Below are 23,066 nucleotides of genomic sequence, written 5' to 3' on the forward strand. Positions count from 1 at the left end.
ATAATATTAGGGTAATGTCCCATGGGGACATTAGTCGCCCGCAATAAATCTCTGCTATCGTGGGTGACTAATCTTCCCAAAAAGCCTGTGCTCCAGCAATAAAGGGAATTACCAGTGGAAAGGCCTAAGCATTGCTTTAGTTTTCCGAAGTTGTGCAAAGTTGCAGAAGGAAACTTCGTGCAACTTCAGAAAACCGAAGCGATGCATAGGTCTTTCCACCAGTGATTCTCTTTGTTGTTGGTGGAAAGGCTTTTCAGGAAGATTAGTCGCCGAGGTAGCAGAGCTTTATCAACCCGTGGGACATTACCCTTAGCCCTAAAGATCAAAACTGCACATAGAATAATCAAAATGAACAACTGATTGGGTGTTTATCCTATGCATAGAAAACAGTTATTCACAGTAGCCCCAAATAATCTATACAGACTTCTAATTCAGGAGATAAACAAACCTCTCTGTCTAATCCAGTTGTAACTACGCTGATCAACCCAGACTGGGAATCAATAGTGAACATTTGATTGTTGGGCTCTTTAGGGTCTTGGTTGAGAATGGAGTAAGTAATCACACCATTGTACATGTCTATAGCATCATCGGCATCTGTTGCAGATACAGTCATGACGGGCGTACCTGAAATTATAAAAATACACCTGTTTTAATAGGTTTCTGTTTCATGTGTTTTCTAATAAGAGATAGAACAGTGCATTTAAGTTGCAGAAAATACCTGGCTTAGACCCTTCAGGCACATAGCCTTCAAAGACCTCCTGTGTGAAAACTGGGTCATTATCATTCTGATCTTGTACTTTAATTTGGATTTCCATGGGATCTTCCACATTTTGCCCATTTACTGACACAGCATGAGAAAAAAGCTAAAATACAACATTACAATAAGTTAAAATTTTTGAAACTCATTGAATTACATTGTGAATTAATTTAAAACACATACAATGCTTTATTTCCTGCTACTCACAGTGTAACTATCAATGGCTTCTCTGTCCAAAGGTCGTGTCACATTTAGCCATCCATCCTCCCGTCCAATAGTGAACACTCCTTCTGGAGGGGTATCGGCACCCTGGCCTGTGATACTGTAAAAAACCTTGATTTCCTTTGCATTACTGGACTTGATCTAAAAATGAAATTAATATTTTTAAAAATCTTGCCAGTTACCTATATTACTTGCATGCCTCCACACACTTCTGAAATGCTTGCATCAACTCATGATTTTAGGATTGAAAAATATTTTTATTTTGGAAATAGTTCATCAGGACATGATGACAAAGCAACCCCTGGTAACTTTAAGAGACAATTGTTGTTTTTCCAAACTGGAAATTCAGCTTTTTTAGTGAAGAGAGTACAATTTTGCCCTGAATTGCCCCTGTGCAAATGTAATGGGTTCAAACAACTGCACCAGGCGTAACAAAACAGTGTCTGGCACAAGAGAACATTTTCATTGTTTTTCTGTGGGAAGCAGTGAGAAGTGATTTAGTGCCATTTCACCACAGTGGCTCTACCTCAGAGCACCATGACAGTCAAGCCACGTGTGCTAGAGCCCCTATGAAACTCAGCAGAGGCTACTGACACACACAAGTTTCAATATAAAAATTGGATTGGACATGAAGGATAAAACATGACAAATTAGAAAGAAATAACCCTGATTTATAAACAGGCCTATCTCCTGTGCAAAATTTCTAATGCTTTATTATTAATTCTAAAAGTAAAAAGTCAGTTCTTGAGGATCTTTTCACTACTCCATAATACTTCAGATTTAGTTATCCTTCATTAGGCCATACAAATTCTGTTTTTACATGTCAAAAGTAATAGAACCTACCTGCACAAGCCGTTTGGGAAATGGGCCCTTTTCATTCTCAGATGTTACGATTGGTGGAATCACCCAGTCTCTTTTTTGTCTTTTTAAACCAGTCTCAGATTTTGGGTGGTGGGAATGTTTCACAGAAGAAATGTCCTAAAACAAGAAATGAGTTAATACAATAATGATTATTAATATCAAAACATATGTTCAAAAGCAACTGCATCCTTACATTAATCAACTTGCAATCAACACCTTCATTTAAAAGGCCTTTGTAGTTAGAGCCTTTTCCTTCACCTAAACTCACCACAAAAACACATTAAACTCAGAGCTTATATAAATGGGTTTTAGAAGAAAATAAGTTGATTTTCCTCCGTATCACAGCTACAAGCCAGGATTTCCCCCAAATCAATGTTACAGTATACAGCCCCACACTCACCTGCTTATGGTGATGCCCTTCCCCTTTCAAGGTTACACTGGTAGAGTATACATGACCTTGATTCTCCCAAGCCAGGACACGGAATGTTTTTCTGTTGTCTTTCATCTTGGTAGGATTCTTAACATAAACTGTGCCATCTTTGTGAATTTCAAAATTAGGATCTTTAGAGGCAAACTGAATTCTCACTGGTCCCTCACAGCTGTTAAAGATCACTGCAAATAGAATTAGAGAAGATTTGTGTTAATGCCGCAGACAGTATATCAACTAAACATAGATTATGCTGTTTGCATTAAACTACTATTCATGGAATCAACAGCGAGAAGCAGCTTCAGTGACAAAATTATAAAGCAGATAATATTAGAAACAGGTGTCCCTTCATCTTACACTAAAAAGTGCAGCAAAACTTCTATCATGTTAAATGTACAGTTATTATTATTATTATTAACATTTATTTATAAAGCGCCAACATATTCCGCAGCGCTGTACAATAAGTGGGTTACATACATTGGACATACAGAGTAACATATAAAGCAATCAATAACCGATACAAGAGGTGAAGAGGGCCCTGCCCAAAAGAGCTTACAATCTACAAAGTTAATTTATAACAGCCCAGTTTTGGCTAAGAACACTGGATAAATCCCTTCAGCACTACTGCATACTCTTGGATACTTACCTAAATGTAAGGATTCATATTAAATATAACATTTGACGGGTGATATCTGCTTAAAAAATGTTTTTAGGACAAAAATAAAACTACCCTAGTAAAGCCAATGGTTGTAATAATTATGTCTGCCAGCAGATGTCACTGTAACAAAAGAAATTAGAGTCCCTTTCTGTATTAATACAAATGGACAAAAACGCAAGGCCTGTAAAAAAAAAAAAAAGTTCCCAGTAGGGATTCACTTAATCCAGGATTCAGGTCTCAATACCAGCACTTTTTACAGAATTTGGAATATATCCTTATCATCTAAATGACATGAAGTCAACCCTTGATGAGGACTGTGAAGTACTGGTTCAGCTTAAGGTGACATATTATTTTCATACATATAATGTTATATTGGGTAATAGTTTTTTAAACTGAATATTCAAATTAGAGTTAGGGGTTCCTGGATATTTTCATTGTGCTGGTTTCTTGCCATAGAATTCCCTGTTTTAAAGGCACAGCCTTTTGAGAATTCACAATACCCTAAAGGTAGACAGGAAAACCTGTGTGTATACAGGCTAAATATAAAGATTGTCTACAGTGATACCAAAGAAATATGTCTATAATTTTTTTGCCCACTGACAGGCCATCAATTATATTTTATTTAAGGCACACCAGCTTGATTAATCTAGGCACTACACAAGTGAAGAAAAGGCCCTAAAAAGAAGAAATTGAAAGAGTGTTCTCCTTTTGCTTTTGTTTCTGCCTCTGATCTATTTTGTAATATTTAAATGAGCCATTTAAAACGAGAGTAGGCTTGCCTGTCCCCCCAGGGCGGCTGGGTGCATTACTCATCCTTTTTCTCATAATAGATGTTAGCTTTGTTATCGGAAAGTATTTCTCTTGTCCCTGCAAGGCATTCACACATTTTGTGAAACTAAATGAGGGATTGAGTATAGAATTACTAAAAACTACAGGGATATTTGCAGTTAAAAGCCAAGTCATACGACAACTGTACATGAATATATCCATGCCAAGAGCATGTGGCAGTTTTATTTAACTATATGGCTATTCCTTTATACACTTATGGGATAGATCATCTGGAACACCTGGGACAAGAAACTTTCCAGAAGGGGCTGTCGAAAATGAAGAATTATTCTATATACATAGACCTTTCTGGATACATTTGTTTATAGATAACTGTTACCATACCTGTGTCTTATTAATATTAAACTGATCTGTAGTGATAAGAAAAAATTGCAGTTTTTGTGTGTTTTGGACATAGCTTGGGGTGCACAATGTATATCTAAGGGAAGACAGCTTTGTTAAATTTCAAGAAGATAAATTAATTTTATCCTTTATTTATAACGTGCCAACATATTCCACAACGATTTACATCATTCACATCAGTCCCAACCTCAATATAGTTTACAATTTAAGGTCTCCCTGTATGTTTTTAGAGCATGGCAAAACACTGGAGTATGGTTGCCACCTGCCCAGTTTTTATCCTGGTTTTTCAAGGGACTGTCCAGATCAAAACCTTCTGCCTGGTTTTCAACATCCTGAAAACCAGGCAAACCAAGATTTTTGCAACTGACAGACTCAATAATCACACCCCCAACATCATCACACTGCCAAAATGTCATCAAATGCACCACTGACATCTTTGTGCACACCCCCTATGTTCTGGTTTATAACCTGTCTGGAAACCCTACAATAGTGTACAGAGAGGAAACCCATGCAGACATGAGTTGCACTTTGCACACTGCACTAAATAAACGAGGAAAAACACCCTAGAAATCTGAAAGAATATATTTATAAAAATCATCAGCATTGACACATTAGCCTCTTATTCCCCATGCTTCTCTCTGTCCTACCTCTCACACTCTGTGTGCTTATTTCTTTTCACTGTCCTATTATTAATTATTTATTTATAAAATGCCAGTATCTCCACCTTAGATTAGCTCATCATTTCAACTTTCACAGGTGCTACCTACAATTATACTGTGTGTAAGCACAACTCTGTGCAAATACAATTTTCTAGTGAATCACACAGGAAAAAAAACGGAATAAGAGCAAACATAATGGGGGTATATACTTCATTAGTACACGAAGCAGATTAGATACAGTAAAGAGTTACACATTATAAGGCTGTTTCATCTCTCAAGCATGTTAAACATAATGATTGCATAGTGATATCATATATATATAGCATAGTGTTTTGCATCTGAAATGTTCACTTTGTACCATGCATTGTTTTTGTAAATCAGTCTTATAATGAGTTATTTGAACTTTGGAGATTTGACAGCTGTGCTGACATCTCTCTCAAACTCTCCACTGGCCACAACTAAAATTGTGCTGTACTGTGTCTGCGCCCAGTCACTTTGTTGGTCTAGGAGCAGACACAATGCATGCTCATCTGTTTTGGTGACAAATCCTGTCCATGTGTCTGCACCCAGGCCGAAAAAGTGACTCTGGGTACAGACATTCAGAACAGTTACAGTACTTTTTATGAACTGCAGGGAGTTGAAACTACTTAAGTTATATTTTATTAACAAATATTGTTCGAATTGTAATAATATTATGTACTGATCAACAGACTTATATATAAATCAGCACATGCTATAGAACTGTTAATATTCCTTTAACTAAATCTCATGCAGAGACCAAACACCAACACAGGATTCCTGAGAGTAATGCAAACAAACAACATAGCAATTGTTTAATTTTGTCAAATTCAGCAGCGTTAAATGAGATGTTCTCCAAGAATGAAAAACAATGCATGCAGGCAGAGCATCCCCGGAAAAAAAATTGTCTACAAACAAAAACATACCCTTGTGTTATTAGCTTTGGGGGGTAAGCAGAGCATGGCATACTGTAACTATAGATATCAAGTGTGCTGGGATTGAGACCAGGAAAATCTCCTTCCCAACATAGATATCAGTAACTTCTCTCATGGACTTAGCAAATGTGTTCCAAATTGGTACAAATGGCTGGTTCATTTAAAAGGAGTAAGAAAAATGGAGCATAAAATGAGAGGCAATTGTGAACATTGCATTGTGAACCTCTGTGGATCATATACTTGTAATATGACCATGTAGTATGTGTTTGGCCCTAGGGTCGGTGATACAGGCTGAGGGGAGCTAATGCGATCCTCAATCTGACAGAAAAATCAAACCTTGCCAAACAAAGCACCTCATATACAGACAGCAAAGCTGTCAACTTACTTGAGTTTTTTGGGTGGGGGGGCAGCGTGGTGTGCACCAGTGCATGACTGAAATATTGAAATGAAATATTTCCCAATACCAAGAAATGATATCACTCACAGCACATGTGCTTCTGGAAGTGACGTTATGCGCTTGCGTAAAAGCCCTGCTGAAGCCAAAAATCTCTACCTGTGCACGTGCAAATGCCTCAGATGATGTCACCAAATGCTTTCTGTGCACCCCAAATTCACTTCGGGACTTCGGGAGATTTCATAAAAATTAGAAGAATGCTGTTGGAGTACGGGAGATCGGCAGAAAGTCACCAAAACTGGGTAACTTCCCAAAAAATAATGGGGGCTGACAACTCCGAAACAGATAAGCTTCAGAATTGGTCTGAAGGGGCCAAAATCCGCACCTGAAATCTGCCTGTGTATTGCCACCTTAACTTTTACCACATAATGTGCCAGTTAGCTGATATACTATATGTTCATAGGTCATATTAAATAACAATGATGTCATATACAACATTCTATGCATCCCACAGGCAAACAGGGGTATTGCAAAAGTACTTTATAGGGCCACGTCAAGCCTCCAACTGTATTTCATCAAATAGTGTGTGTATGTATGTGTATGAAATACTTTTCCTTTGCAAGAACAGTAGAACTGATCTTAAGCTAAGATCCATAATGACTGGCTGTATGTAAATATTTCAAATATTTAGCTGTAGAGGTGACGGACAAGCTGGGTCTGAAAATAACCAAGGCTATGGCACAAAGATGCTCTTTTCCCTAGTCTCTTTAACCCTGGAAATAATCAGGAGGGATACAATGACCTTATCCTGCAAGGACATTTTTAAACATAGGAAGCACCATGTAGCAGATGTTTTGCACTAGAAACACTCTAAAAATACCAGTTTTGCTCACTCATGTATTTTAGATGATGCTGTTATAATGTTAACAGCAATGTCAACAGGCAGCCCTTGAGTGCTGAACTGCAGCCATTTTAGATAGTCGGGGTGTTTTGCAACATTGCTCATCACATCTGCTGCAACATAAGAGGTTCAGGGATGTTCTGTCATTTTTAGTAGTGCATGATGTTATTGTACATTACACATATCAGTCACAGGCTGGACAGCAGAAGGCAGACAGACTGTCAACTGATCTCTCTTTTCTAATAACAGTGGCATCCAGTTATATTTTTACTGAGGGGGTGACTATTGCAGCCTCGAAGAGCACGGCGTATTCCAGATAAGCTAATATATGAAAGATATGGCTGTCAGCTGAGTTTATGTGCCAGGGCTATCTATCTGGAGGGAGGCTGTATAAGCAGTGCAATATATCCCATATATAAATTATCAGTTATATAGTGAAAGAGCATACATATTACCATGTTTAAAGCACTTCTTTTTTCCTTGTCTAAACCAGCCTGTGCTATATCCCACTAATAGTAATAATGATTTGTACACAAGAGCTTAGGAAGATCACTCAGTAGCACAGGTGTATTTTTCAGAATTACCCAGCTACCTACTGCTATGATTAGGATCAGCAAAAGGCTAATGCAACAATCTTTTATTTAATTCCAAACAACTTTACGAAATGAAACATATAGAATTCTGCAAGGATATAATTAAAAAAAAAAATCCCGCTGGGGCCATGAAGTAGCACTAATAAACATCAACCCTAATTTTCTAGTGTAATCACAATGGATTGTTTCCTAAATGATAAACGCCTTGTGGTTTATGCACACAGTGAAATAGTGGAAGTTTCCTCTCAAGGCAACTTCCACGATTTCACTGAAATCGCACCGCCGCGTATGCCATCCCACCGGCGATTTATATTTTCGCCGGTGGGATGGCATTTCGGGGAGATTAGTCGCCTGCGAACAGGGAGATTTGTTGCAGGCGACTAATCTCCCCGTGTGCCAGAGCTCTTAAGATGGGAATTATTATCTTGGGCTAGGAAATTAGCATGTCCTATGTTGAGATAGTAATCCCATTTCCACCAAACTTTTTCAAGAAATAAAATTAACCTTTTATGTCTCAAGGTCATCTCCTCCATCAGTTTTATCTGTCACATATGACCTCACCTATATTGGGGGGGGGGGGGGGGGTGCTACAATATAATATTTTTTGTGTGAAGGTGATTTCTCCTAGAAACAACAATAGTATTTATCAAAAATTTGACTTTTTTTTGTATATATATATACAAAGTATTGCATACAACAGGACTTGGCATTAAGATCACAAAAGCTTTAATTTAGAAATAAATATATATAAATGTATATATAACATAGTAGAAGGAGGGCACAACAGCCAAGTTCATGCGTTTTTAATACACGATTGATCTTTTTTTAAATAAAACTCGGTGTTGCTGGTCTTTTTTTGGAGATCAAAATTCACAAAAATTTGAACATCACCATATAAATAAAGTTATTACATTCATTTTTAAAACCTGCTTCATAGTTGCATATTTTATTTCAGTAAAACGTTTGATTAAATACACTGTGCACTGTTGTGCAATATAGTATTTGCAACTGTTACCACTGGGTGGATACAGTTGCTACTTTTGGAAAAGGAAACCTGATTGTTCACTGTCTGCTACAATGTGTATAAAACTAAGTTAACAACGGTCATATTTTGCCCCTCTACATTTTTGTCATTACATTTTCTGAAAGCAGTTAAGAATCATGTATACACATGATTTTCTTGACAGTAAGCTTTAGAAAATGAGTATTTTTTCTCCCCCACACAGGAATGAACAATTGCCTGATATGCAAACAAAGAAAGAAACCAGTTTGTTCTCTGTCTGAAGCTGAAATGATAATAAATACACATACCTAGACCAGACACACCCAGAAACAAAGTCCACAGCTGTGCGTGCACCTAGTATTTCTTCATCATCTATAAGGATGAAGACACATGGAGCTACTAGTAGCAGCTACTTTTTCACGACTACTAAACACCAGAAAAACACATGTAGATCAGTAACATGTAGATCAGTATCAGTAAATGTTTATTTGTCTATTTTAGTAACCAAGACAAGTAGCTGCTACTAGTAGCTCCAGGTGTCTTCACCCTAAATCAGCATGATGGGCTTTGTTCTTTAATTTACTATATATAATAATTTACTATGTATATATACATACAAAAACCAAGCAAGTTCAGCACTCCTGAGCGTAAAGTTGATTGACCCAGATGCTACCACTTAAACAATTAAATACAAGTCCATAGGTATAATGGTGCACACCATGGATCCTTTTAAAAAATACATTTTATTAGGTAAATAAAATGAATACATGGTAGAACAGGTCAACATTTCTGACCTCATCTAAGGCCTTTCTAAGGCCTGTTGTGAATAATTTTCATTTATATTCACTAGAAGACACTATGCCTACAGTACACAGTCACAATTATCATCCCAGCAAATGTATGCTTCATTATTCAAAAAATGAATTCAGAACAGTTTGTTGCCCAAATCGATCCTTTATACTGCAGCTTTTTTTATTAAACGCACAGCGTCAGAATCTCTTCAATTTGGCATATTGCATGTTTGCTGACTGACAAATAAACCCCCACCCCAGACACTAATGCTGCCCTGGGTGAAACTTCTAGATCTTATCGAGGAGGTGGTAAAGGAAGGGAGAGGCTTTTCCCATATAAGGACATAGCCAGGGGAGCTTTTAAAGTCTCTGCTTGTTGTTCCGGGATGTTTGTTTTCTCTTAAATTACTCTCCGACTAACATAGGGAAAGGGTGACATCATCGTTAGTAACTATTACTGAAACCGGAACAAAGGTGACTTTCTGAGAGTCACAGAGACCAGACTGAGACGATGTTTAGGTTTAAAACTCTAAGGAATCTTTTTTTTTTCTTTTCGGCTAACTTATCATATTGAAAGGGATTGTTCGCCTTTAAATTAACTTTCAGTATGATGTAGCAAGTCCTATTGGTTTTATTTTTTGTGGGTTTTAAATTATTTAGATTTTTGTTCAGCAGCATCTGGTTGCTAGGGTCCAATTTGACCTTGCAACCAGGCAGTTGTTTAAAAGGGAGAAAGGAATATGAATAGAGGAGGGCCTAAAAAGAAAGATAAGTAATAAAAAGTAACAATATAATTGTAGCCTCCCAGAGCAATAGTTTTCAGCTGCTGGGTCAGTGACCCCCATTTGAAAGCAGGAAATTAAGAAGAGTAAGAAGAGGAAGGCAAATAATTAAAAAAACTATAAAAAATGAATAATTAAAAAGTTGCTAAGGACAAGCTATAAAACTATAAGTTAACCTGAAATTAAATCAGCCCTTTAACACATCGCTTAATCCCTATTTTAAATAGAGCCAGCGTTGAGGACTAGAATGCTTCAGAGGCCTCTATCTATACAGATTAAAAAACATTTTGGTTGGCATTGTTCTTTAACAATCGGAGATGACTGTGAGTTTGAAATGTCCAGTCACCCTTGGAGATGAAAACACCCCAAAAATCATTTCCATTATGTTTGGCTTAGTCTGAAGTTTTGAAAACCTGTAACCATTTCTGAAAAACAGATTTATGTTTGAAAATATGTGTATTTTGTCAGGCAAAGGCTTTTGAGGCAGTTTATGAGTAAGTACTGTGAAAGGTTACTTTGAACAAAACAGGCAGGGTGGGGCTATGTTTAGACAAAATGGCGGAACACAGCAGAACTGATAGTAAACATGCTGCAGTTTAAAAAAAACAACAAAAAGGAACAGACATTAAAATGGCCAGTATACCTTTTGTTTTAGTTTTCTTTTGGGTTTTCCTAACATTAAAACTTGAATATTGCTTTACCTTCAATTGGCTTTATTCCTCCAAATACTCTGTGTTTGTACTGGTGGCTTTGCTTACAGTTTTAGCCTAGCCTAAACATCCTCTGTCTTATTGCAACTTGCAGTAAATCCCTCAAAGGGGAACTAAAGATCCCAATAAATTTACATACGGTGGTGTGAAAAACTATTTGCCCCCTTCCTGATTTCTTATTCTTTTGCATATTTGTCACACTTAAATGTTTCTGCTCATCAAAAACCGTTAACTATTAGTCAAAGATAACATAATTGAACACAAAATGCAGTTTTTAAATGAAGGTTTACGTTATTAAGGGAGAAAAACACTCCAAATCTACATGGTCCTGTGTGAAAAAGTGATTGCCCCCCTTGTTAAAAAATAACTTAACTGTGGTTTATCACACCTGAGTTCAATTTCTGTAGTCACCCCCCAGGCCTGATTACTGCCACACCTGTTTCAATCAAGAAATCACTTAAATAGGAGCTACCTGACACAGAGAAGTAGACCAAAAGCACCTCAAAAGCTAGACATCATGCCAAGATCCAAAGAAATTCAGGAACAAATGAGAACAAAAGTAATTGAGATCTATCAGTCTGGTAAAGGTTATAAAGCCATTTCTAAAGCTTTGGGACTCCAGCGAACCACAGTGAGAGCCATTATCCACAAATGGCAAAAACATGGAACAGTGGTGAACCTTCCCAGGAGTGGCCGGCCGACCAAAATTCCCCCAAGAGCGCAGAGACAACTCATCCGAGAGGCCACAAAAGACCCCAGGACAACATCTAAAGAACTGCAGGCCTCACTTGCCTCAATTAAGGTCAGTGTTCACGACTCCACCATAAGAAAGAGACTGGTCAAAAACGGCCTGCATGGCAGATTTCCAAGGCGCAAACCACTTTTAAGCAAAAAGAACATTATGGCTCGTCTCAATTTTGCTAAAAAACATCTCAATGATTGCCAAGACTTTTGGGAAAATACCTTGTGGACCGACGAGACAAAAGTTGAACTTTTTGGAAGGTGCGTGTCCCGTTACATCTGGCGTAAAAGTAACACAGCATTTCAGAAAAAGAACATCATACCAACAGTAAAATATGGTGGTGGTAGTGTGATGGTCTGGGGTTGTTTTGCTGCTTCAGGACCTGGAAGGCTTGCTGTGATAGATGGAACCATGAATTCTACTGTCTACCAAAAAATCCTGAAGGAGAATGTCCGGCCATCTGTTCGTCAACTCAAGCTGAAGCGATCTTGGGTGCTGCAGCAGGAGAATGACCCAAACCACACCAGCAAATCCACCTCTGAATGGCTGAAGAAAAACAAAATGAAGACTTTGGAGTGGCCTAGTCAAAGTCCTGACCTGAATCCTATTGAGATGTTGTGGCATGACCTTAAAAAGGTGGTTCATGCTAGAAAACCCTCAAATAAAGCTGAATTACAACAATTCTGCAAAGATGAGTGGGCCAAAATTCCTCCAGAGCGCTGTAAAAGACTCGTTGCAAGTTATCGCAAACGCTTGATTGCAGTTATTGCTGCTAAGGGTGGCCCAACCAGTTATTAGGTTCAGGGGGCAATTACTTTTTCACACAGGGCCATGTAGGTTTGGATTTTTTTTCTCCCTAAATAATAAAAACCCTCATTTAAAAACTGCATTTTGTGTTTACTTGTGTTATCTTTGACTAATAGTTAAATGTGTTTGATGATCAGAAACATTTTGTGTGACAAACATACAAAAGAATAAGAAATCAGGAAGGGGGCAAATAGTTTTTCACACCACTGTATACAAAAAGGGTTTCAATTTCTTCTTTTTTAATAACTATTTTTAAAAGCTTCCAAAAACACAATATGCTGACTGGAGATGGAAATAATCCTACAAACTGCTGCATCTGATTGATCACACTGTCTATCCAACAAGGCCTTTTTGAAAAAATAGTCCTCATCATTTACTGGCAATGGAATAAGGACAAGGCAGAATACAATTAAACTGAATGCATACTTCATGACTAATTAAATAGTATGGATATTACACATATCAATTCTATTGTAAAATACATGAACATTTCTCTTTATCTTTATTCATGTTTACTTAGAATATTAACAAACACCATAGCCCTCCCCTTGTTAAATAGCACCCTCAAGCTATACCACAATTAAATAATTGCCTTATGGACAATAAAATTAAAAAGGAACAAATTTAGGAATATCGACTTCTGCCAAGTCACACGAATTATTAAAGTGGGACTATTCCTCAAATTACTTTTTGCAGAATTGAGGAAAATATAATTCTAAGGAACTTTCTGTTATATATTAATTAAAAATGGCAATGGATTAATTGTTGTTTGTAAATGTAATTAGTATTGGAATAGGAACAAACAAATACTGCATTCAGTTGCAATGAAAACCATAAAAAAACCTTTTTAATAAATATATATTAAAATGTTGATAGATTTACATTTTCTTTCATTACCGAAAAAATTAAGGGGCAGGAGAAAAATTTAGCTCCAAAGCTGGTGGTTTTTCTAAATCAACATACTCACTATCTGACTTTATTTCTCCCAAACAATGGCTAGTAGATACACAGAATTGCACAGATAGATGCATGGTCTGCTAGCCATCCCAGATTTTTTCTGTGTCTCCTTACTACTGGTATGCCACTGTTATTAATGTTTCCTAGGGTGCCATAATACCTGTTCTCTAGGGGCCAAACCAGTGAATTTCTTGTTAACTGTATCCACCTCTATTTTAACTGACAGAACAGAGCACATGTATCCTGTACTTTTCCTGTATAAAACTGCATTATTCCAGCACAGGTATAATGCAGTTTTATACAGGTTTTTATAAACTATGGCAGCTACAAGGCCTAAGGTACACAAGGGTAATAACACCCCTAAAAGGCAAATGCTTTCAGACAATAATATAAGTGGTGATAAAATAGTGAAGGCATCAGCAAATGAAGAGGTAAAAAGCACATTCTAATAAAGAAACAAACGATACTAGAACACTGAAGAGGCCATTAGGATGATGACAATTGAAAGGAAACATTTTGTACACATGTTCTGTTTTTTTTTAAGCTGTGGGATCAGTGGCCATAATGCTGTACCTTTTTCCTCTCAGAGTAACAATTGCTTATTAAATATTTAGCATCTGGGCTGACACTGCCCCACACAGGGATAAACACAAACTGAATTGCAGAATGACTAATGGATTCAAACAAAGCTCACATCTGCATCTGTTTGGATAGGTAAAGGTGCATAAATTTAAATGACTGATCAGTGGCACAGTTCCCCTTTCAACAAGAGAAAATAGATACCATAAATACAATGCACTAGGAAGAAAAACCCTATCATAATTAATTCATTTAGCCCAGATGTAGATAATAACAAGCTGGCTGCAATCTAAGCAGGTGTCCCAAAGGTGTGAAACAGAAGCAAGTGTTAACTGATATACCAGCTTGTGAACATTAGACACGTGCAATGTTTTACGCTAGCCATACACGCACTAATAATATCGCACAAAACCTAAGATATTCAGTGTATGTATGGCTGCTCGAAGAGGCGACCGATATCGCAAAAGGCTGCGGATATCAGTCAACTCATCGATCGGCCAGGTTAAAAGATTTTGATCGGCGCCATTGTAGGCACCCGAGCAAAATCTTCGTTCAGGGCAGAATAGGCAGGTGGAGGTAGAATTTCTATTGTTTCTACCTCCATATCTGACAATTCAGCCCTGAACGTCAGTGGAGGGTGGGAATGATCCATTGGTCACACGAAAGATTGAAATTGTTACGTGTATGGCCTCCTTTAGACATGATGGTGGGACTGAAAAGGTTGCTACTTTCCCCAGACTACTTCCCCCTCACATGAATAGGAAGCATGTCAGACACATGGCAGTTTTGCTCACCAGGAAGCAGAAAAGGGAGTTACCCCTTTTATTGTGGCCAAGGTGCAGATAGAATGGTATTTCAGCCTTTCTTTATAAGTTATGTTTGGTTACAGACTCCATCCCTACCCAGTTTATGATGTGTCCCTCTGGCACCCGGTAGAAAATGTCCACTGTGTAGGGCAGTGGTCTGCTATGCTGAGGGAGTGGAATATGAGAGCCAATAATACCCTATACATAATAGCCTATATACCGCATAAAAAACTGAATTTTTTTTCTTCCGCCAAAACTTACATAAAATAACAGAGTAAATTCACCTTTTATTTTACACAGCTTTTTACACTGTTTTCCAGCAAATTTTGTTTTACACAGCATTATAAAATAGGCCCCAGAATGTAAGAAAGGAATTGAACATGGATGCTGCAACTGAAATGAGAGCACTGGTTATCCTGAACTGGTTATCCTAATATTTACTTTCATTAATACAGTTGGGAGCTGCCATATTACCTGGCTAATCTGACCTGGCCAGCAATCAGTTTTTTTCATCCTATTATAGGTGAAATAAAAGCAATTTGCTGCAATTCTATTGAAATTACCTGGATTTTCTGTTATATGTACAGTAAAAAAACAAGTACAAAAATCAGTGCCAGTTATATTACAGCAATCTGTTTTTATGCTATAGAAATCTAGTAGGCAATGTAAACCACGTTAAAATATATTTAAGCCACAAGAGAACATTATTTCCATACACCATACTGTTTAAAGAAACCTTGAAAGTGACACTGGTTTATCAGTTAGGCAGGAATAATAAAATGTACTCTGCAAAGAGAAAAATCAATGTTTAACTCGATTCATCATTATATCTAAATAAAGCGCATGGACATGGGAGGTGGCCTTATTTGGATAGGCTCTACCGGCAGAGAAACTAAAAGGTACAAAGTACATAGAATTTGTGCACACAAGCCACTTAGAAACCAGAATCCTCGGAAGGAACCTGTAGTGCATTACTGCAAAGTACATTAGAGTAGGCAGTGGTTATTAGCAAGTCTCTTAATGATATTTGTCTATAGTACCCACATGTAGAATTGAGTCTTTGAACTGTTCAGGCCTGGTACAACCTGTTTCTTGCATAGTGATAATTACAGAGGAGTGGCTTTATGGCAAACCCTATGATCTTTAATGTGGGACAGCTTGGCTTAAATTGTGATTATGAATGCTTATGATTACAGTCCTGAAGGCACAAAACACATAAGGCTATGGGACATTTTTCATAAATAAACTGTGATTACTTTGCACTGTACTGGCATTTTTGGGAGTTTTTTTTATGTAATCAGGGCTGGTTTAAGGAGTCAGTGGGTCCAAGGCAAATATCTGGACCTTCTGTGGCCACCCCAACACATTTGTAACAATTCTATCTCCAAATGGGTGAATCAGAATAAGGGAGGCAATAAAAAATGGTCTATCTTTACCAAAGTAGCAGTGGGATCCACTGCCCTGTCCAACAGCCATGGGATCAGTTAAATCATAATTACAAAATGGGAAACTCCCTGCCTTGGTGGGCCCTGGGAAAATGCATTCTTAGCACAGTTAAAAACGGCTCTGCCCATGAGTACTTACATAAGCTAGTGCCACATGGGGCTGATACACAGGCCGAGAACCAGCCCCTAGACTGGCAGCACCCTGCTACCCTGACTGCACCTGGAACTACTGTCTCCCCTGAGTGCAGGCACACACGGCAGACATCGGATGGAAAAGCAATGTCACCTGGGCGGAGACAATGCTTCCAGGTGCAGGCAAGTTTGCAGCCTGGTGCCAGCGTAGGGGCTGATTCTCGGCCTGATGTCGAAAACTGGCCAGGTGTCAATCAGGCAGGTTTGATTTTCCTGAGAAACCGGCCATGTAGCAATCTGGGGGTGCAGCTGAAACCTGCAGGTCCTCCTACACAAGGGTCAGGAACCCTCACATTTTCTGGGGAGGGTCGCAAGACAAATTTTACATGATTGACCCTTGTGTAGGAGGACTCATGGGTTTCAGGCCACCCGCTCAGATCACTACTACTACCACCCTATACCTCTTCAGCACATATTAAATGGGGCACTTACTAGTCAGGTCAAGAATTGAGCTTATAATAAAAAGGTGTATATGCTGCTCTGTAATAAAGCTAAATTAGTTACGTACAGGTATTTATTTTTTCAGGATTGCTTGTGACAAGTTATGACTTGCTTATTCTAAGGCTAATGGTGCATAGGGTGTTTTCTCTGCACAAATGTTTTAGCTTGTGGAAAGCACCCAAATCTACAACTGCTCTTGGTGGCTTTCTTCCAGTTGAAATACACAATACCTCATAAGTCAATGAATATGCCACAGGGCCCACTGTTCATCCTGTCTTGCCTTTTGGCAAATTTGGGAATGTAAAAGTGTGCCTTTTTAAAAGTGTTAGTGAGTAAACCAGTATTTATATAGCTACAATTAAGACCTCCGTACATGCAGTTACATAAGACCCACGCCTACTATTCAAGCAATAAGGAGAGGCTTTGTGCATGGCTCATTTACAGGGGGGCAGAATGCAGCAGCTGTCGTCACTATACAGATATTGCTGAGGATATTACTTTAGCTAACTTTGTCATATGCATTTCTGTCTGCTTCTGAGCAAAAACTTGGTGATAATCAAAACACAAAGGGCCCTCATAAACAGACAGATCAGTCAGGTATTATGGGACTGGTCATCCATTACTAAAAAGCAACATAAAAGCATAATTATGATTGGTTGACATGGTTTACTATCCTGGAACATACATTGCTAAAACTCGAGATATACAAATGTATAAAATTCAACTGGGAAACCCAGATAAAATATAAACAGGACTATCTCCAGCATCAAGGTGCTTTCAACTTGATGGGCAGCATTTAGCTCTCATTTGATACTGTATTACTACAGGTATGGGATCTGGATTACAGGTCATCTACCTCAGACTGCATTTTAATAAGTTAATTTACATTTTTAAAAATGATTTCCTCTGTAATAATAAAACAGTACCATGTGCCTAACTAAGAAATAATTAAACCTTACTAGAGACAAAACAATCCTATTGTCTTTATTTAATGTTGAAATGATTTTTTAGTAGACAAAATTTTGTGATCCAAATTAAGGAAAGAGTCCATATCCCAAAAAGCCCAGGTCCTGAGCATTTTGAATTACAGGTCCCATACCTGTGTAAGTAATTAAAGGTATGTGCCTAGGGCCGTTACAGCCATTACACAGTGCTACGCCCGCTTGTCACCACCACCCATCAACCCTATCCCCCCTCCCCACTCATCACCTCACTGTAGTGGGGAGAATTGGGGGCAGGGGGATTGCCTAGGGCACTCCTTAGCTTTTGCCCTTGCGCTTGTACCAAATTAGTTTTAAGGACCCACATATTTACAAACCAAAAAGTTTGCCCCAAATTTACTAGAACATTTTTTAAAATCTGTGCATGTTACCAATGTTAAGATTGGTCCACAAACATTTATATGGCAAATGACATAGTTACACCATAATGTGCCATAACTGGCTGCAGGTAGGCCGTTTTTTTTGCAAACATTAATGCGACCGATGGATTTTAATTCTACAAGTGCCAATCACTACTGTGACAAACTATAGGGTGTGATTTAGTTTGCTTCATTAAAGCCTTTAATCATGGCAGTTAGGAGCTTTGGCCCTAATGAAAGAGGAAATACAGCATTCCTCCATGCAAATTAGCAATTGTCTGAACAAAAGAGGAACTCCTATAGTCACTTTTTTTAGATAAACGCAAGATTTGCCTATTGCATACAGAAAGAAATAACAATATGGTTCATTTATACTGTACATATGAACAGGACCCCTTGTGTTGCTTGTTTTTATAGACACCCCCATTAATTTGGTTAAATATAGCAAGTTATGTTCTTTCAGTTCCTTTCTAATTGAATTTCAGCAACTAATAATGTTGTGTATCACAATATTCTTTAATACATTCTTAGCCATGCAGCAAATAAACATTGTCTGCACATGCAGAGGAGTCCTACAGTCTGAACTAACTTTGTATTAGCCAATAACCAAGCAGTCTTTAATAGATGAGATCAAATGTTATACAGGTATCGGACCCCTTATCCGGAAACCCGTTATCCAGAAAGCTCCGAATTACGGAAAGCCCGTCTCCCATAGACTCCATTTTAATCAAATAATTCAGAATTTTAAAACTGATATCCTTTTTCTCTGTAGTAATATAACAACACCTTGTAATTGTTCCCAACTAAGATATAATCAATCCTTATTGGATGCAAAACAATCCTATTGGGTTTAATTAATGTTTTATTGATTTTTTAGCAGACTTACGGTATGGAGATCCAAATTACGGAAAGACCCCTTATCCGGAATACCCTTGGTCCCGAGCATTCTGGATAACGGGTCCTATACCTGTACAGATATGGGACCTGGTATCCAGAATCCTTGGGAACAAGGCTTTTTCAGATAAGGGATTTTTCTGTTATTTAGATCTCTGTACCTCAGGACGGGAACAGGCTCACTTGTGCTATAAGCTAAGGAGAGAACCTTGCCTCAGGCGGCAGGGGCAGCAAAAAGCCACTTCTGGTAACTTTAGAAAATGAAAATTGAGCTCTACTAGTGCAGATACTACAATAGTGCTCTCTGCACTAGCAATGTGGCCCCCCTGGACCCACTGTGATGCTAAAACTGTAAGCCCAGAGCAGGAGAGAGGGGGTGGCATTGGAGCTGGGCCAGAACTCGGGGTAGGCAGAAGGGGCACCTGCCTATGGGCAATGACGAGGGGGCGCCAGGCAGGCGCCTATTCTGCCTACCCCTTTTCCACACTATCTTCCCCCCCCTCCGTGCCTTACCATTTTGTTGCCCATGCCCCTCTGTTGACATCACTGCCCAAACACATGGGGGGGTTGGAGGTTGTGGGGGCAAGCTGGCTGGCCAGCAGGCTTGGCCCGCCTCTGCTGTACCTTATGTCTACTAAAAATTATTTAAACATAAATTAACTCAAAATGATTGTTTCACCTCCACTAAGGATTAATTATATCTTAGTTGGGGTCAACCTCAAGGTACTGTTTTAATATTACAGGGGAAAAGGAAGTAATTTGTAATGATTATAATAAATTGATTAAAATGGAGTCTATGGGAGATGGCCTTCCCGTTCAGAGATTTTTTGGATAATGGGTTTACTTATTACAGATCTCATACATGTACTACAATTTGAAATTTTGTGCAAAATGTATTTTTTATTAAGGGTCAAACTGAGGTTTGCAGAGTGGCCTCAGAAGCCAAGGGTAGTTGTTGGGGGTTAGCCTGAAACTCTTTTTAGAATAATATTTGTGGTCAGCCCTAATTTTCAGTTATAGATACTCTTACAATACATCTCAGTCACATGAAAATTGCCATGTAGCCCATCCTACATACTCCAGATACACTGCATGTTTTGTAAAAAGCAAATAATGCCAATGCAGAAAAAAATCTTTGTAGAGTCTACTTATTTCCTTTGTCGCTCAGGGAATCAAAATGCTACAAAACAGGTTTTCTCTTTTTCCCAACAAAACTTGGCGATAATGGGCTTGTGATAACAAGACCAAGTCAAGCTTTACTTACAGTGGTAAGAAAACAAAATGGCCTGAGAGACAAAGGATATAAAGGTCAAATATGCAGGCCGCTCACCTAACCTGAGGGCAAAGCAAAGCCCACAATCTACTAAAATAAAAGCACTGCCCATTCATACACTGTAATTTTTTTTAAACTTTTGCCAGATAAAGGCAACTAAATTTTAAGCATATTATACTACTCAATATTCAATTAACATTACACTGTTCTTTAAGGATTCTCATTTCTATCATGATAGTTAAAGACAGTTGTTAGGTCCATAAGGTGTGTCATTAAAAGAATGCCTTTTTGTACTAGTTCTCTGAAGTAGTACCCACACACACAGGTTTAATTGCAATGCTATGTTTATACAAATATAGATTCCTAACCATACTGTTATAATAATTTTACCTATCACTGTGAAACTTTTTTATACTGCATTTAGTTATATGCAGATAGATGGCCAACTGTTAGTGACGGCCTAAATAACTAAATACTATATAAAAAACACAGACCTGGACTAGCAATCTGCTGGCAAATGCCAGAGGGGCTGCTGTAAAGATGCCATAGTCAGTGACTACTGGGCTGGTGATTGCTGTTTGGGCCTCTATTTACATGAAATGCCAGGCCCTATTTTGAACCCCAGTTGGGTCTGTTTAAAAACATATACCATGACTTTGTGAAACTGGTCACAGAAAATGTAAATTTTAGCAAGATAACATTTCAAAACCAGCAGAAAGATCAGAGGGCTAAACAAACTCATTCTGTACAAGAATGTGCTGAACCATTTACTTTAGGGGCAATTAGGCCTTTTCCAAAGTGATTATCTGAATGGCAAGTGGTTTCAAAGAGTTTTATCTTTCACTACTATGCAGAATTATCTAAAATGCACAAAGAATATGCAAACGAACAGTGAATGGGAGACATTTCTTACCTCTACCCAGTGCTTTGTCTGTCTCCAAGTTCTTAGGTACCGAAAAGCTGTACCTTTCCTTGGAAAATCCCATTTGACACTGTGTCCATTCTGCCAGTCCTCCCTGTACCTGCCATAGAGAAATACCAGTCATTTAAATAGCTTTCACAACATAAGTAGCCTTTACAGTTTTCTTATATCCTATAAATAATGCTGTTATAATCATACAGTTCCAATTTGACAACTCTAAGGCACTGCATTATCACAGCTGTTCTGTTATACCCTGGGAATACTATACCATTGCCCTAAATACATTATATTAAGACAAGCCATTCATAAGTTTCATAACTGCAAAATCTTGGTCACAGCCATTTGCCTGGTCACATAACTCTGAGACCATTTATATTCTTATCATTTACTGGAACTTGCACATATTACCGGTACATAGTTTGTAAAAAGTAAAAGTACTTCTATTTTATTTTCAACCCTTTATAATGAAAAGCTCCCCTATGGCAGGGGCTTATTTGCATGACATGGCGTGTAATGTGTAAGAGCTATATGCCTAAAAGGATAATATTAAAAGTACTCAGACATAGGTCAAACACAAGACAAAGAGCAAAGGGGTGACAGATTTAGGGTAACAGCACTGGAATTTTTTGTTACCGCACTAAATTGCCTCCTGCGCACCTTGAGCAAAAAGCGAAAAGATTTTCATGCAATTACTACTGTAGTTTTAGATTCACTCTAATACAAAGGTATTTGCAGATGTTTTGTCACCTTGCGCCTGAGGTAACATGTTTGGAAGGGCCTAGAATGCTCATGGCTATGTAACTTGAGGTTGCACATTGTGGGACTATTAAGCAGCAGGTATGAGGTATTTGTAAGTAGGGGGTATGGAAGCTGTAGTGTAAACCATCAAAAACATATATCCCTCCCTGCCTTAGTAGTAAAAGTAATAGCAACTTGGATGGGAAGACAAAGAGGCAGTTAGGAAATACAGGAATTAGCTAATATTAGGACATAAAGGAATGTGCTAATATGACCAGAATCCCCCCAGCAGTAGCAGGGTCTGCTTTATCTAAGATTGTTCTGGACAACAGGAGACCCTGTCTTTGTATATATAAAAGCTCAGTTTCAATTACATGGTTGCTAAAAACAAATACATTAAGTTCTATAACCCAAATGGGAGAATAATTAGAAAAAATAAAGGCAAAGTAACACAGGTCATGTTAAATATCCATAGGAAAGGCATTAATCAACTGACCTGAAGGAGTGCCAGCAGCACCACAGCACCAAGTAACCATGGCCTGTGTGACCCCATTGGGGACTTTTGGAAAGACCGAAGGATCAGGAATGTGTACTTTTCTGCTCGTTTGCTCAGTTCTTGTAGCGCAGCGCTGTACTTCCCTGCTCTGAGCCGCTCCCCTCTACTGAAAGCCTCTGCCCTGCCTGTTACTGTGCTGTAAAGGGGAGTGGCCATACAGGTGTGCCGGTGCTGGCTTCCCATTGGTCACTGTTAGAAGGTAGCAAGTTCCTCTAGAAGCGGTATCGGGAAATGAGTGGCAGTGCAGGGTGAGTCACACAACATTACTGATAAAGCGAAACCGGCGGGGAAAGGGGAGAGATTCTCTTTCACAACTGGAACGTCATTCTTGTTTAGATCCTATCAGCCAAGGTGTCATTCTTTCTCGGGCCCTAGGGCCCTATGTGTGTTTGGAACATGTCTTTGCGTAGTGTATAAATTACTACATTTTGCCTTAAAAAATAAATAAATCTAAA

At 38.4% G+C, this 23,066-nt stretch overlaps 1 protein-coding gene across 1 annotated transcript in view; it reads right to left on the reverse strand.

Moving 5' to 3' along the window:
• Positions 1-22,734, reverse strand: part of cdh1 (cadherin 1, type 1) — a 32,632-nt gene extending 9,898 nt beyond the window's left edge. The window contains exons 1-7 of the mRNA XM_002935997.5: positions 22,552-22,734; positions 21,309-21,417; positions 2,241-2,452; positions 1,823-1,957; positions 965-1,120; positions 719-863; positions 449-624 (exon numbers count right to left, since the gene is read on the reverse strand). Of these exons, the coding sequence (XP_002936043.5) occupies positions 449-624; positions 719-863; positions 965-1,120; positions 1,823-1,957; positions 2,241-2,452; positions 21,309-21,417; positions 22,552-22,608 (990 nt within the window). The 5' untranslated portion in view covers positions 22,609-22,734. The remainder of the gene's footprint in view (positions 1-448; positions 625-718; positions 864-964; positions 1,121-1,822; positions 1,958-2,240; positions 2,453-21,308; positions 21,418-22,551) is intronic.
• Between the last annotated feature and the right edge of the window lie 332 nt (positions 22,735-23,066).

The sequence above is a fragment of the Xenopus tropicalis genome, chromosome 4 (genome assembly GCF_000004195.4).
Source record: "Xenopus tropicalis strain Nigerian chromosome 4, UCB_Xtro_10.0, whole genome shotgun sequence".
Taxonomy (NCBI): Eukaryota; Metazoa; Chordata; class Amphibia; order Anura; family Pipidae; genus Xenopus; species Xenopus tropicalis.